A 17597-nucleotide genomic window follows, 5' to 3' on the forward strand; every position below is an offset into this window, starting at 1 on the left:
TCAGAAAATAGAGAGCATGGAGAGCCAAAACCAGCTCCCACAACAGCAGTTGAGCAGAGGCACCACCTTCCTCAGGACTTGCTTCAATGGTATCAATGCCTTATCAGGTCATTTTCTAAATTTCTTTCTCATTAGCCAAACTAAGAAAAAGATGAATCCATGACTGGTAAGGTTGAAGTGGTCTGTGAAATCAGTCCACTCCGTATCTCATCTGAGTGATGAGAACGCCCTTCGAATGATTCGATTGCGTGTCTTTCCCGACTTACAAACTTCTATATTGGTTGTTTGTTGCATTATGGATGTGTAATTTCAAGAGAAGACAGGATATTTCACTACCATCTTTGGAAATGCCCACAAACTATACGCGGATTTCATTCAGTAATCATTGGCGTCAATCTGAATCCCTTTGAATTTAGCACTTGAGGTCATGTCAACCAATTATGAATTGTGTCCTAAATTTCTCTCTTCAATTAGCCAATCTTGATGATCATGAACAGAACTGCTCTAATCTGTTCAAACTCAATTCGGTCTCAAATTAAAGAACCTTTTTACTATGCTTCTGCCACAAGTTAATTTGATTTCAGTGGTGTAAATTATTCAGTTATAATGAAAAGTTATGTCTTCATGAAAAACGTATGTCTCATCTTTCTCCTACTTCAACTCATTCTGAAACCACCATTGAGTTTTATATCTGATGCGGTGTGAATAGTTGGTCACATCTTGTAATTATATAGTTTTTCAGTTCCTTTTCAAACTTGTACAAGCTATGAAGACACTTGCATGCATTATATCCTCATTATTCTGCCTTTCAGGTGTTGGGATATTATCAATTCCATATGCTCTTTCCCAAGGAGGGTGGCTGAGCCTCATACTTCTATTTCTCGTAGCCATTCTCTGTTGGTATACGGGGCTTCTTCTACGACGATGCATGGATGCACACCCACTTATCAAAACATATCCCGATGTAGGCGAACTAGCTTTTGGGATGAAAGGGAGAACCATGATAGCTCTGTTTATGTACCTGGAGCTGTATTTAGTTGCAGTAGAATTTCTAATATTAGAAGGTGATAATTTGGAGAAGTTGTTCCCAACCATGAGTTTTAAAGTAGCAGGCCTGAAGATTGGAGGAAGACAAGGCTTTGTTCTTCTAGCTGCCCTTGTGATCTTGCCAACTACGTGGCTGAGGAGTTTGGGGTTACTAGCCTATCTTTCAGCTGGTGGGGTTTTTGCTTCAGTGATTGTGGTTGGTTGTGTTTTCTGGGCAGGTGCAGTTGATGGTGTAGGATTCCATGAAAGGGGTATGGTTCTGAATTGGAGTGGGCTGCCAACTACCATAAGCTTGTTTGTCTTCTGTTATTGTGGTCATGCAATTTTTCCCACACTCTGCACTTCCATGAAGGACAAAAGCCAATTCTCCAAGGTAAAAGATGATTTTTTTTTTTTTTTTTTTTTGTGATTTTACTCATTCAGAAAAAGAGAATGCCCTGTTCAACATCCAGGAAATTTATTTTTCTTGTATGTTCTGTGGTTGCAGGTTCTACTAATCTGCTTTGCTCTAAGCACAATCAACTATGGATCAATGGCCATTCTAGGCTACCTGATGTTTGGAGAAAATCTGAGGTCTCAAGTGACTCTAAATCTTCCAACGGGAAAAATGAGTTCCAAACTAGCAATATATACAACACTAATCAATCCCCTGACCAAGTATGGGATAATAATTACTCCAATTGCCAATGCTATTGAGGACACATTTTCATTCCACAACAGCCGACCCATCAGTATCACCATCAGAACAGCGCTGGTGATCAGCACTGTCGTCGTGGCCCTAACAGTCCCATTTTTCGGCTATATAATGGAATTTATTGGTGCATTTCTGAGTGTGACTGTCTCAATGTTGTTCCCATGCGTATTTTACCTTAAGATTAACAAAGCTTCTCGAAGTTTTGGGTTAGAATTGATTGCTATCATTGCCATTTTGGCACTGGGCTCCTTCGTTGCTGTAACGGGTACTTATACTTCTCTCAGACAAATTATAAACCGCCTCTGAAAGATCATTTGACGCAAGTTTCTTGTTCATATTAACAAGATTTGTAATTTTACCATATCTCAACATGTTTTGATTTTCCAACATTTGAGTTTTGTTGATTGCACGTAGATAATGTTCCCCGACAAAGGAATTTCCTTATGAATTAGAACCTGATTGCACAAATTTTGAGCAGGAGAACAGAGATTACAGGATAATAATTGCAGTAGATGCTGCAGTATAAGCAAGGTGGAGCTACAGCTGCTCTGTAGCAGCAACATAAACAACTTTAAAGCATTATTCTTCCTATAAATCTGTCACGTCCGCGTCATATGCTTAGTGGCATGCAGGGCAAATCTGCTAAAAGAAGTCAAAAGTGAATGGCTGCTTGGTCATCAACCCACTCAAGCGACAGATATTATGACGGTTGACAGCCACAAATTTTTTGCTAATAAAGATTAATATACAGACAATTAAATAGGTCAAAAGACATGACGGAAATCCCTTTGTTTCTATATTTTTCCATTTTCTTATTTTTCATGTCACTTGATTCAGATATGAAGAGTTGCATCTTTTGCCATGATATTTTCAATGTTACTTTTTATATTTTTCTTAGTAGCGTCAGCATTTTTGTTATGTATATAAAAATATTCTATAACTTTTTATTTTTGGTCAAAGTAAAAATATTTCTTTCATGTCATAAAAGAAAACCTATAAATTTTATATTATGTTTGGTTATGATAATATGAGGAAAATAGAATGAAGAAGAAAAATTGAAGGAAAATAATAGTAAAAGTAAATAAATTTAAATTTAATAAATTATTTTATATATTTTTTTTAAAATTTATTTCATTTATTTTATTTTATTTGTCTGCAGATATTTTTTAATACTAATAATTTGGGATATTTTCAAATTTAAAGGTGGATGCAGAGAGAGTCTTGACCACAAAAACTCGTCTTAGAAAGTCTTATCCATCCCTTTCCTTGAAGAACTAACATTCACGCCTCACAAGTCACACGCAAAGTGCTACAATGGCAAGACCAGCTCCACCCGTAACTCCGATGTGTCCACCCAACTCCAATTCAAACACAACGCACCCACTCTCTCTACTACCCAAATGCACCTCTCTTAGAGAGCTCAAGCAACTCCAAGCCTTCGCCATCAAAACCCACCTCCACAGTGACCTCTCTGTCCTCACCAAGTTCATCAACTTCTGCAGCCTCAACCCTACGACTACCTCTATGCAACACGCCCACCACCTGTTTGATCAAATTCCCCAACCAGACATTGTCCTCTTTAACACCATGGCTCGCGGCTACGCCCGCACTGATACCCCTCTTCGAGCATTTACCCTTTTCACTCAAATTCTTTTTTCTGGCCTCTTCCCTGATGATTACACATTCCCGTCTCTTCTCAAGGCATGTGCCAGCTGCAAAGCCTTGGAAGAAGGCAGACAGTTGCACTGTCTTGCTATCAAACTTGGGCTAAGTGAAAATGTTTACGTGTGTCCTACGCTTATAAATATGTATACTGCGTGCAATGAGATGGATTGCGCTCGGAGGGTATTTGATAAGATATGGGAACCGTGTGTTGTTACTTACAATGCGATGATCACGGGTTATGCTCGGGGGAGTAGGCCTAATGAGGCCTTGTCATTGTTTCGAGAATTGCAAGCCAGAAATCTCAAGCCTACTGATGTTACTATGCTTAGTGTTCTTTCCTCTTGTGCTTTGTTAGGAGCTTTAGACTTGGGGAAGTGGATGCATGAGTATGTTAAGAAGAATGGGTTCAATCGATTTGTGAAGGTGGACACTGCACTAATAGACATGTATGCAAAATGTGGGAGTTTGGATGATGCGGTTTGTGTATTCGAGAATATGGCTGTAAGAGATACGCAGGCCTGGTCAGCAATGATTATGGCATATGCAATTCATGGGCATGGTCTTAAGGCAGTATCTCTGTTTAAAGAAATGAGAAAAGCTGGAACCGAACCTGATGAGATCACATTTTTGGGTCTTTTGTATGCCTGCAGCCATACTGGATTGGTAGAGGAGGGTTTTGAGTACTTCTATGGTATGAGGGACAAGTATGGGGTTATTCCTGGGATCAAGCATTACGGGTGTATGGTGGATTTGCTAGGTCGAGCTGGACGCTTGGAGGAGGCCTATGAGTTCATTGTGGGGTTGCCAATTAGGCCCACGCCCATACTCTGGCGAACCTTGTTATCTGCTTGTGGTAGTCATGGTAATGTAGAATTGGGGAAGCGGGTGATTGAGCAGATTTTTGAACTAGATGACTCTCATGGCGGGGATTACATAATCTTATCAAACTTGTGTGCCAGAGCTGGAAGATGGGAAGATGTGAATTATGTGAGGAAACTGATGAACGAAAGAGGGGTGGTAAAGATTCCGGGGTGTAGCTCAGTAGAGGTGAACAATGTAGTACATGAGTTCTTCTCTGGGGATGGGGTGCATTCTGTTTCTACGAAGTTACACCAGGCACTTGATGAATTGGTTAAGGAATTGAAGTTGGTTGGGTACGTCCCCAATACTTCTCTAGTCTTTCATGCAGACATGGAAGATGAAGAGAAGGAAGTAACTCTTAGATATCATAGTGAAAAGTTGGCCATTACTTTTGGGCTCCTAAACACTCCCCCAGGGACAACAATTCGTGTTGTGAAGAACCTTCGGGTCTGTGGGGATTGCCATTCTGCTGCTAAACTTATATCATTGATCTTTGATAGACAGATAATTCTCAGAGATGTCCAAAGATTCCATCATTTCAAAGATGGTAAGTGCTCTTGTGAAGATTATTGGTAGAAGATTATTGGTAGAACGATTTATCAGAACGAAAATTTGTTCTTATCATAACCCAGAAGTCATTCTTGTCATAAGAATGATGTACAAGGACCATATATTTCCGTATCATTCTCCTCAGTGGAAGGTGAAGAATTTGATGCTGCAGTCGGTTAGACATTCCATTGATTACATGAGTATTGGACAACCTTTGACATATTGGAGACAGAATTAGCAGAATGGCGTGGTTCCAGCTATACTCTCTTACAACTTCATCTGGTTTTTCATGAATGGTCTACTTGCAAGGGTTGATGTGGAGAATTATTTACCTATGAGATCAATAAGCTATGGTACCTATCTATCATAAACGCGAGCAATGAAATATTTCTTAGCAACCCAGGAAGAAAATGCATCTTGTTGGTGATACTATTGGCAACAGTTTGATGACATTCATTCCATTTGAGGGTACATAATCCTCTGTTTCATGGTAGCACTTCGAAGAACCCTAGATGGGTTTAGGCCAGAGATACGCTAAACTTGCATCTTTGGCATGAATAAGCACAGATTTTAGTCCATTGACCAAGAGTGATCTTTTGGTTCTGATCTTTTTCCAAGGTATTTCTCATTTATCTGATTTTTTTTTGCTTTCTTGTAAATACTAATTCTCTTACGTGTATCCCTATTCCCCTTTCATCTCAAATCAAACATGAAATATTTCTCTTTGATTTGCCATGTTGGTATTGGTTAGCAAAATAAAGCTTAAGAGAAAAATTGAACACTAGAGATACACCAGACACCACCTCAGTATACAAAATCTTATAAGCAGAAATCAGATATCATGACCATCTTCATACATCCAAATTCAAATTGCGCCATCATCATCCAGCCACTAAAAATAAATAAATAAAGAAAATTTGAAAAATTAAAGTAGGGTTTTCATTGTAAAGAAGGAACAAATATTGAAAAATAAAAATTTGAAAGCTATCCCGACTGACTTAATATTTCTTAGACATATCAGTAAAGGTAATTGCGGTCTGTTACATCAAAGAATGGTTTGTGTTATGCATGATTGTAATCTTATCATATAAAACTATATCAGCGGCTTGAGACTGAAGTTGGCCGTCGGCAAGCTAGCCCCTCAAAGGTACATTTACACGGTATCAAGAATATTCTTCTGTTCTGGGGGTTGCTGCAGTAGGCTTAAGGCAATCATAGTGTTTTTCCAACATTAAACAATTCACTAGTTTATCATTTTCCCATGAATTAGGACTTATCACAAGCTGGGACCATTTTTCAGTAGGTGGAGTGTGAACATGCAAGGAGCTGGGAGTTTGAGATATCATGCTCAAGATGCTTTTGCGTCTTTCATGACCTCAAAACATGTAAGAGCACATCAATCAGTTCGAGTATCAATTATTCTAATCAGAGTTCATGTGAACAGTGAATGCTGGGACCTCCTGGGATTCACTTTGCTAGCTCTAGGATCTCCCTGGTGTGTACAGAGTACGTTACTTGGTGGTGACGCAGTTTTCAATGTGAAAACACTGACTGATAAAGCTCCCATAGATTCGAACAAATGCTACACCAAAGTAGAAAAAATCACCACAAAACCCTATCTGCTATGTGGCACTAATACAACTCAACTCCCTGGTCCATATATAATATGTTCAACCATATGCATACCAACCACATTGGACTTCTTTATTGTACTAGTTTGAAAACCTTGCAAACATATCATAGCTTGGTGGCTGGTCCAATATAGTTTGTAATAAGACAAATCAACATTGGGTTTTTTTTTTTTTTTTGGTTCCGCCAACACAAACCACAAATAGACATGCTATAAAATAGTAGAGAGGAAAAACCCAATCAGCACAGGGGCAAATTTCTTCCGAGTTCATTATATAAATTTAGAATTAAGAGATGTTTAAAAGGGCTGGATTTATTGAGTGGGAATAGGATGAATTTTGTGTCATTGGTCTTAGATAATCCTATTGAATGTAGTAATTTTGTTTGCTCTATCATCAATTCCATTGAGAGTAAATTGCATGCAAACCAAGCCCTTAATCCAATCCAATCCAGTCGAAGATTGGGCTCTCTAATATTTCCCTCTACTCTTCAAACTCTCTGTTGTATTGAATGTGGGAGGGAAAAGACAACAAAACATCAGAAGAAACAAGAAGCAATGTAACTTATAAAAAAAAATGAGGGTGACTAATGAATAAAATTGGAACGTACAACTTGTGTCTTATGCTTAACCGTTTAGCCCGTTCCACTTTCAAAAGGATGACTTATAGGAGGAAAAGAAAGAGACGAAAGTGAAAAAAAAGTGTGTGCCTTCCGTTACTTGCTTTATTTCTAGTCATAGACTCTATCATGACTTCCATGACTCCGGGTATACAAGACTTCTACGACTTCATTCTTCATCTTTATAGTGTGAATTTGATTTGGGAACATTTGAATGCAAGTATGTTTTTTATTAGCATTTTTTGAATTCTTATAAAGTTTTAAAATGCATTTTTTCTATTATGCATAAGATTTAGGCTATGTTTAGTTCTCGGAAAATTTGAGGGAAAATGCAAATGAAAGAAAACAAAGAGGAAAAGTAAAAGGAAAGAAAAAGTGAAAAAAAGTAAAAAATAGAGCTAAAGATGATAAATTATTTTTATTTGATACTTCAAACTCATTTTATTTATTTTAAAATGTATAAATTTTTTACTAATTTTAATTATATTTAATTTTCTTTGGAATATTTTATAAAACAATCAAATATGATAAAATCATTTTTTTTAATATTTTTTTTCTTTCCTTTATATTTTTCGGGAACCAAATATAACCTTAGAAAAGTCTAGGATAATTTTACATGTTCCTAGACTTAAAGAAACGAAGAGATTTGATTTTTTTCGGTTAGAAGAAATTTTTGAATCTTCAAGCTTGGATTTGAAGATTTTGAAGTGATCTCTTTTAACTTTATTCTCATATTGTTTTTTTTTTAATTGTTATGGAAACTTGGAATTTAATTGTATTTATAAGGATAACAACACATAGTTTTATAATTCTTTAAAAATATTATTTCTCAATTAAATTTAATATTTTAAATAGATTATAAAGGCTATGTTTCTTAGTCTTAACCCTTTAAAGTATCATTCTTTAATTAAAAAATAATATTTAAGGAGATTTGAAAGATGATATTTAATAGTCTTCAAGTTGATGCCTTAACAAGAATTGATAATTAATTTTTAATTTTATCATTTTTCTATTCATTCCAATAATTATATTTTAATTTTCATAATGTATGTATTTATTTAAATTGAAGATAACTTATCTTACTCTTACGTGAAGCCCGTAAGACAAATATCATAATTTACTTTCAGGAAGTTACTATCTTGTGAGAAATTTAATTTTATCACGTGTCTTATGTGATGATTTTTAATTAGTCAAAAATTAAATTAATTGTGAAAATTTAATTTCTTTCCTCTTGATCCATAATTAACTAAATTATAAATATTCAATTTTTTTTTTACCCATAATTAACTTAATTTGAAGATATGATAAATTGTAAAAGGTTAAATTAAATTGGCCTTGAATATTTTTTTAATTCTTTAAAAATATTATTTCTCAAGTAAAATTAATATTTAAATAGATTTGAAAAGCCATATTTGGTGGTCTTAACCCACAGAAATATTATTTTCTAATTAATAATAACATTTTAAGAGATTTGGAGGTATAATTCTCAATTTATTGCTTGAGAAGACTTGATAACTACCTTTTTAATAGTCAAACTTGTCATTTTTTATTCAATCTAACAATTATATTTTAATTATCATAATACATATTTCTTTATTTAAAAAATGAGTAGATGACTATTTATAACTATTATCGTGACACCAAAAGAGTGTTGAATACAATGTTTTATTTTTATCCTAATTGATCCTAATTCAACATTAGAAATATATTGATTTTTCTCTAAGATAACTTGTATTTCTCTTGTGCCTGGCCCATATGAAATATATTACAAATTAATTTGAGAAAATTATTGTCATGTGACATTTTATTTTAGCATAAGGATATTGCATTTTATGCATACAAATGAATTTTAATTAGTTATAACTTAAATTAATTATCATTTATTTATTTTTAATCCCTATTTCACTTACTTTTTAAATTATCAAACTTGTCATTTATTTATTCTAATAATTATATTTTAACAATCAAAAAATAAGTTTCTTTATCTAAATTGGAGACAATTTGTCTTCCTTTGTGTAGGGTCTATATCATTCATATGACCATTTTTATTTTTTCACATATATCTTGTATTTTTTTTACCATTTTTAATTGGTCTAAACTTAAATTAATTGTGAATATTCATTTATTTTTGTTGATTTATAATTAATTTTGTTTGAGTATATGATAAATTGTAAAAGATTAAGTGTATATTTGGAAGTGATTTTAAAAAACGTTTCTAACATTTTTAATACTTGAATAATAAAAATGCTAAAAAAATTTTACTAAAGGAATTGAGTTGATTTTATATATAAAGTAAAAATTTAAGGTAACATATCTTAAGATATGCATATCCCTTTAGAATATGTTTTAATATAAGTATGTTATGTTATATTTATATTTAACTATTAAAATAAATAAAAAAAATAAAATATATATTATTTTTCAATGCTTAAAATAAAATTTATATTACATTCTTAAAAATGTAGAATTTTTTTAATAATTTTAATTATATTTGACTTTCTTTTCTATTTTCTATGACAAAATCAAATATGAGAAAATCATTTTTTTAGTTTTTTTTTTCCTTAATATTTTTTGGGAACCAAACATAACCTAAATAATTTTAATACTTTTTGAGAACCAAACATAGTCTAATACTTGAAAATGAATTGCAAGGGTTTATAAATTTTTAACTATTTTAATTATATTTAATTTTCTTTGATATTTTTCATAATAAAACTAAATATAAGAAAATCATTTTTCTTAACATTTTTTTTCTTTAGTACTTTCCGAACCAAACATAACCTTAATGTTTTATAAATATCCAAATAAAGGCATTAATATTGATGAGAATAATTTTTTTTTTTAGTGAATCTTAAAATGGTTAAGAATTTCTCTATTTGGAAACAAATCTAAAAGGATTAATGACATTTTCTAATATATGGAAACACCTTCTTCTTTTTTTACCAAAATTGCCTCTTTATTATATACAACATTATAAAAAAAGACGTTTTTAAAATATATTTTTTGTTTATATTTAAATACTTAAGTTATGTTTGGTTTTTGATGGAAAATACTAAGGAACAAAAATAAAGATGAAAGGAAAAGGAAAGTAAAGAAAAAAAAGATTTAAAATTAACAAATTATTTTTATAAATTACTTTAAACTTATTTTTATTATTATTATTTTTTACTTTTATAAAAAGATTAAATAATTTAAAAGAGTATAAATTTCTAATTAATTTTAATTATATTTTATTTTCCCTCGATTTTTCATAATAAAAGCAAACAAAAAAAAAAATCATTTTTAAAAAATATTTTTTCCTTCCTTAATACGAACCAAACATAATGTTATAGCCCTCTTAAAAGTATTTTCTTTCCTAGAAATATTATTGACAAAAGTATTATAAAATAAAAATATTTTGACAAAAACTACTCTCATATAGACCGTTGGCACCATAATGGTAATTTCACTATTATATTTTTAGGCCAAGGCAAGGCTCGAGCCTAAGGTCTTCGTGTGCAAGTCAGTTCAAAGTGAATTTCGAATAGATACTCTTCCTTGGCAACTATCATCGAGTCGTTATTTCCTTGTGGCTTGACATACGCGACTTTCTGCCATATGGTTGAGGCAACATTGGCAACCATATATTAAGTTTAAATATAAATAATTTATTATTTAAGTATATTTTTAAATTTTTAATTTATAATTTAATAACTTTTAATTAAATTTTAAATTTAAAAAAAAATAACTAAAACCGCAGTTGGTAAATGCGGCTTCAATTAAAAAATGAAGTCGCATTTGCCAACTGCGGCTTCAGTATTTGCTAACTGCGGCTTCAATTAAAATAATGAAAAAAATATATTTTTTAATGATATGGTACTAAAGAGGTCATTTTGAACATAAGTTTCAACAAGAACCTAAAAGTGATAATTTTTATAATAAAAGGTTCATTTTGACCCCAAAGTTCATTTTGCGTGTTGCGACGAAGCAGTGTTAGTCCCACGAGTAAAAGCCCTTTGGACTTTGGAGTCTGGACCTAACAATCATTCATTGCTTCATCATTTTCCACATATCAATTAGTGCATTGGGGACCACGGTTCTAAAAGGAATACATGCCGAGTGTAACGCACGGTTGATGTGACGAAGAAATGGTGGCAATTCCAGCCATGGCGATGGTGGGTAAAGGGGTCTATCTGCTGTGTGGCTCAAACTGCACTTGGACTTGGATGCATTACAACTCAACTTCCTGGTCCCACATATTACAAGTAAACTACATGATTAGATTTCTTTATTGAGCTTAGTCATACAAGTTTGAAAACCTTGAACACTTTTCACAACTAGGAGGCTAATTCGATCTTACTTCCATTTGTTCTGTCACAGAAGGAACAGAGCTAAAAAGCAAATGAAAGATACCTCACTGAGGACAAAATTCTCCACTCTCCATCAATCTTTACATTCATTGAATACATTTAATCAATACAAATTATCTAATGCTACTGCTTCATTTACTAAACAATCCAAGCAACTGCATCTTTTTTATCTGCCCCATAAGATCCATTCAAGTCTAGATCCTGCTTCTTGTTTCAGTCTGATCATCCAACTCATTCTTGGGGAGAAAAAACTGAAGGAAAAAGACAAATATACCAAAAGAAGGAATGGGGATCGAATTTAAAAAAGGGAAGCCAGAAACATGACAACCTAAGGAAATCGTCACACGCAAGGCATGTCATTTAGACATTGATATACGGTTGGTAACAGCATCCTGCCCCGGATATTCTGTCCACATTTTCCATTTTTGCCTATAGATACACTTCTATATCAACGCCATTTCATCGGGTAGACAGAGAAAGATAAGAGATTGGGAGAGATGAAGTCCAACCAATCATTCTTCATCAAGCTTTTGATAATACAATGCCTCACAGTTGTGTGCTTTTCACAGGATTTTGATTTCTTTTACCTTGTTCAACAAGTGAGTCATCCACGCGCTTTCATCTACATCAATGTTTATATTTTATCTGGGGTTGTTCCTGAGTTTGTGAGCTTTCTTCTTCGTTAATTTCAGTGGCCAGGATCCTACTGTGACAGTAAGCAAAGTTGCTGCTATCCAACGACGGGGAAGCCTGACGCAGATTTCGGAATTCATGGGCTCTGGCCCAATTACAGGGATGGCTCCTACCCCTCCAACTGCGATTCCAATAACCCTTATGATGAATCCGAGGTAGGTGCATCCCTGTTGAAACTTAGAGATGATAAAAATATAATTATATTAATTTTTTTCTTCCTTAATGGCCTATTTCTCATCTTCAGAATTTTTGTTGTTTCTATAAAATTCCATTTTGTTCAGAATTTCTCACCTTTTCTTTTTATGGAGAATGAAAGGGACTGGGCCGGCATAAGTGGACAAAAAATCACCTTGTTTTTTAGGGGAATTTTGTTCCCACCTGACAATTCATTCACATAGCTAGGAATTTCATAATTTGAGGGACATTGGGATGAATAATTGAATGGTCGAGTTTGGTTTCAATGGAGAAAAAAAATTTGGGCCTAAAGCTTATTTGTAGTGAACAATTATTCTCATCTAGTAGTTGAAGTTCTAAGCATCCTTGTATATCATCATCATGGTGTAGATCTCAGACCTCATCAGATCCATGCAAGAGGAATGGCCAACACTGGCCTGCCCTAGCGGCAACGGCTCCAAGTTCTGGGCACATGAATGGGACAAACATGGAACCTGCTCGGAGTCGGTCCTCAGCCAGTACCAGTACTTTGAAGCAGCTCTAGACCTGAAGAAAGATGTAGACCTCGTCCAAATTCTTAAGAAAGCAGGTACGTCTGAGTTTTCACGTTTCACCACATTGCTTTACTTGTTTTACACCATTCATTACAACTGCGGCAGGAATCCGAGCGAACGGAGAGTCATACCCCTTATACGACATTAAAGATGCTATAAAAGATGCAGTTGGAGTCACACCGTGGATAGAATGCAATGTGGATTCATCAGGCAACAGTCAGCTATACCAGGTTTACCTTTGCGTCGACACTTCTGGGAAAAATATCATCGAATGTCCAGTCATGCCCAGGGGGAAATGTGGTTCCAGAATTGAATTTCCCGCATTCTAGGGGACACATCGTGAACTGTATTGTCGTGCTTTATAGCCTAGTCACAATGTTTCTGTGTTCTGAATGAATGAATAAAGGTGCACCTTAGGCTGGATCAGCATTTCCTTAGTGCTTTTCTTCCCTGTTTAGGACTACTTGTGTACTATGAATGACATTGGAGAATTTGGGAGACCCCCAGAAGGTATTATTTTCAAATGTAATACACATGAGGGTAATGAAAAAGTTCAAATTAGCAATTAATTCTTCTTTATTTGTATGATGTCAAACATTAAAGAATCAAAATGTTTCAACACAAAGATGACGTGTCGGGCGGAGAATTTTGTAAAAAAATTAAATTGTTCAAAACAATTAAAATCATATTTTATAATTTTGTTTTGTTTTAAAATTTTGATAGTAAAAATTTTAAACCAAGGCTTGCTAAAGAAAAATTAATGTCTATTTTTTTTAACTAATTACAGTAGGGAATTAACAATCATCATTCACTAGTGTCTCATTCTTTTCAAACATCAAAGCTTTACCTATAAACCAAATTTTTTTTTCTATAATTACATAAATTTATGAGAAAATCATCCAAAAGAAATATTTTTTTCCTTTTATTTATGATTATATTTATTTATTACCATATAAAATTACGAAGTGTTTTTGATATTTTTTTTTTCAAAAATAGTCATGTCATTTATATTATATATGTGTTTATATCCCATCATTATTATACATAATTAATTCAAATAATGTTTATTTTTTCATTTTTTTTTTCTAATGACAACCTACTCTTTATAAAAAATAATTTTAATATCATCATAAAATATCTTAGATGAAGATTCTCTTTTAAAAATATTGATGATAATTGAAGTTTTTATTATTAATTTATTGAATTTAAAAAAACATTTGATAAAAATAAGTTTCATACAAAATAATATTTTTTAGAGACAGAATTACATTTTTCTTTGTTACAAATGCTTGTATCCTATCATATGTAATTAATAATTCAAATAATGTTTTTTTTAGGATAACTTACTTTTTAGAAAAATTATCATAATTTATATTATATATAAAAGTATAAAGTGTTTGTCTACTTTTTTTTTCCTAAAATAATTTTATCATTTTTATTATATGCGTTTATATCCTATCATTATTCTATGTAATTAATTCAAATAATATTTTTTTTTAGGATAACCTATTCTTTAGAAAAATTATCATCCCCCCCTAAAATAGCCTTATTAGATAATATTTGTTTTTTTCAAGGACAAAAAATAATTTTAATATCTTGAAAAAAAATTGCATTAGAAAATAAATCCTCTTTAAAAAAATGATGATAATTTTAGTTTTTAATTTTAATTTATCTATACTACATATAAAAAGATTGCAGTTTTTGTCAATTTTTTTCCCTTGACCTTATCATCTCACTTATATACATGTTTATTTATCATTATTTTGTTTAATTAATTGAGATAATGTTTCTAGGTTATCTTCTATTTTCATTTTCAGATTTTTTAAGGATTTGGTTTTACTAATTTATGAATAACTACACAATTATTTAAACTATTATTTATTTAATTGGTAATGAAACAAAAATTTATTTAAATATTTGATATTTTATCAAATGATGGGTTTTGAGATTTTTGCCTAAGTTTCAATTATGACAATATATTTATATCATCATGTAGATAACTTTAAACAAAAATTATCATTATCAAATTATTTATATTTAGTTATTTCAAAAAATTCTAAAAAGCTTATTAGTTAAATATTAAAATTTTCTAAAAGTCCAATAAAAAAAATCTAAAATGTATATATTTTTAGTGGTGGGTTATCTTTTATTTGATTTTAAAATTTTTACATTGAATCATATTATTTAAATGATAAATTATTTAATTGTTGACAACAAGTCCCCTCTAAATATACTTTTATTTTATTCGGTCCAATGATCCAATCAAATATCTCATATCATATACATATTCATACTATATTTATTTATGATAAGGAATTTTTTTTTACATCATCTAAATTTGAAAAATAAAATAAAATAATGAATGTCATTTAGTTTATGTAGAGTGTTTGAGTAATAAAATTCCACTCATTCTTATAATTTAGTTCTTTTACAACTTTTTTAGAAAGACTTATAAAAAACCTACGAAACATCTCATGGTAATAGTTTTAAAAATAGGAAAATAAATGAGTTTTCTTAACTAATTTTATAAAGTAGAACTTTTAGAAATAAAATAATTCATACAAGTATTTTTTTATCTTAAATATTAAATTCATCTCTTCACGATTATCAATACCTTTTTGAGGTGTAATCGCTACCAACCCACAAGAATAAGATGAGATACGATGAAAATCATTATTGCTTATTAAAAAATTTTATAATTGAAATTTAAAAGTTAAATTATTTTAAAAAAATTAAATTATTGATATTATATATTTTAAAGTTATTTTAATAAAGTTTAATTAAAAAATTTATTTGTAGTAATTAGTTAAAAATTAAAATTTAGATGATTACTAAAAACAAATATGTGAACCATGATTGCCTCTTGTTTCAATCGATGGATAAATGTTACCCATGCCTTTCTTTAGAATTACGATTGTCTCCTTTATGGTTTTTTTTTTTTTTGAGATCAATGTTATTTTTTATGAATTTCTTATAAATAGATGATTTGTTCATTACTAGTTCATAAAAGTAGGTAGTCAATTTGAGGTTATAGTGTACTACCTTATAATTGGAGGGATAACTAGTCTTGCTCATCGGGATGAGGCTCCCATGGTGAGTGCACTAAGGTGTATGGTCACACAATAGACATGACTTACGGTGAATCATGACATTGATTATCGTGTGATCATGATTCACCAAACTACTATATTGCATAAACCCTTAACCTTGAGAGGATATTAAACCCGTGTTGAAATCACCAAGAGACTTTGACTTATGGATGAGACCCTAAAATGGTCCTTGTTCACTGCAAATTATGTCACTATTTATGTAGGTTGGTGACAACAAGTATTCTTAATAGAGGCACTGTGGTATCTTATGAGATTAAAACAATGTGTTCTCTTAGGTAATCTTAAGGACATGTAATCATGAAATCTAGTATTCTCTTATGAGTTAGAGTATGTTAGTTGATCACATAATAGAAAAATATGTAACTCAAAGATTGAAGAGGTAATCTTTAGAGGTTGATATATACCTCATTATATTACAAACACTAGTTCATGAGGAGTTTGCATGTAATGGATAATAGACTACAAACTCGAGTTCTAACTTGTTGTAATATACATAGGTTATTATAATGCAGTTTACTCTTTATAATGAGATATTGAGTCAACTTCATAATTGGATTATAGGGAAGTCAATATTTTCTTATGAGCCTCAATGGTCCCCGTTCTAGCTTTAGATTCATGATGAAATGGTTTTGAGTTTCTAATTTATATGCGTGTGTTAAGGTGTTTTGGTAAAAACATAAGGTTGCACTAGATCATATAAATTGTGTTTTGAGATAGGGCAAATTAATTAATTGAAACTTAATAAGACTAATTAGTTTATTAGAATTCAAGTGAGCTAGATTAAGTGACCCTTAAGCACAAGTTGACTCAAGTCACTTAAGACCACAAGAAAACCTATATAAACCTATTTAAGGTGTATGACTTCAATCTTCTAATTTTTTTAGAGAGAGAAAACCCTACCCTCTTCTTTTAGATAGAAGACCACCCTTCTATCATGCCAAGATCCATGAAAAGAGCAATTGAACAAAAGATTGTTTGGGTTTATGAAATTAGCAAAACCTGTAGAGTTTCTTTATTGGATTAAATTTGATCTAGAAACATCCATATCACATGTATGATATCTAAAGTCTCTAAATTTATGTCTGTAATAGTTTTTATTATCAGGTTTTTTCCACTGTATTAGATCTAGAGAGTCCTGGAAATATATAATATGCATCCTAAAAGATACAGGTTGGGGATGGAAATATCTAATTTTATAACGGGCTAGAATGGAGATATTCAAGTTTCCCTACAAAGACCAATGTGAGTGATATTGAATTGAATTCAAACCTAAAATGAGTAAATATGTAGATGAGTTAGGCCAAAAGTTATAGCCACCATTTAGAGCAACTGCTTTTTAAGAGACTTATTCAACCATCATTCAACCTGAAAAATTATTGATTCCTATTCATTGGTTAAATTGATATGATATTATAAATATATAATTTACATGTTATTAAATTTTAAATATATATATATAAGAGAAAAAACCGGAAGTTGTTTTATTTTTTTAAATCTTCAATATTATTATTACTAGGGTGCTTAAACTAAAACTAAATAATAATAAAAACATTCACTTATTTGTTTATAATTCAGTATCATAGGTCAGTTTTATACCAATTCTTGTCAAGTTTTTATTTATATTTAATTAATTTTATTGATCTAGTATTGGTAA

At 31.6% G+C, this 17597-nt stretch overlaps 3 protein-coding genes across 3 annotated transcripts; all 3 read left to right on the forward strand.

Annotated features, from left to right (window-relative positions):
- LOC100256814 (amino acid transporter AVT1I) lies at nucleotides 1-2209 on the forward strand. Its single transcript, XM_002269699.5, has 3 exons — nucleotides 1-107; nucleotides 813-1420; nucleotides 1535-2209. Exons 1-3 carry the CDS (start codon nucleotides 17-19, stop codon nucleotides 2045-2047), a joined length of 1212 nt encoding a protein of 403 aa, XP_002269735.3. The 5' UTR covers nucleotides 1-16; the 3' UTR covers nucleotides 2048-2209.
- Nucleotides 2210-2981: 772 nt separating this feature from the next.
- On the forward strand, nucleotides 2982-5542 carry LOC100261911 (pentatricopeptide repeat-containing protein At2g02980, chloroplastic). The gene has a single exon (XM_002269658.4). It carries the CDS (start codon nucleotides 3056-3058, stop codon nucleotides 4841-4843), a length of 1788 nt encoding a protein of 595 aa, XP_002269694.1. The 5' UTR covers nucleotides 2982-3055; the 3' UTR covers nucleotides 4844-5542.
- A 6039-nt stretch (nucleotides 5543-11581) lies between these two features.
- LOC100249919 (extracellular ribonuclease LE) lies at nucleotides 11582-13402 on the forward strand. Its single transcript, XM_002275235.5, has 4 exons — nucleotides 11582-12011; nucleotides 12105-12260; nucleotides 12670-12868; nucleotides 12939-13402. Exons 1-4 carry the CDS (start codon nucleotides 11910-11912, stop codon nucleotides 13160-13162), a joined length of 681 nt encoding a protein of 226 aa, XP_002275271.1. The 5' UTR covers nucleotides 11582-11909; the 3' UTR covers nucleotides 13163-13402.
- Nucleotides 13403-17597: the final 4195 nt, after the last annotated feature.

This window comes from Vitis vinifera, chromosome 1, assembly GCF_030704535.1.
Source record: "Vitis vinifera cultivar Pinot Noir 40024 chromosome 1, ASM3070453v1".
Taxonomy (NCBI): Eukaryota; Viridiplantae; Streptophyta; class Magnoliopsida; order Vitales; family Vitaceae; genus Vitis; species Vitis vinifera.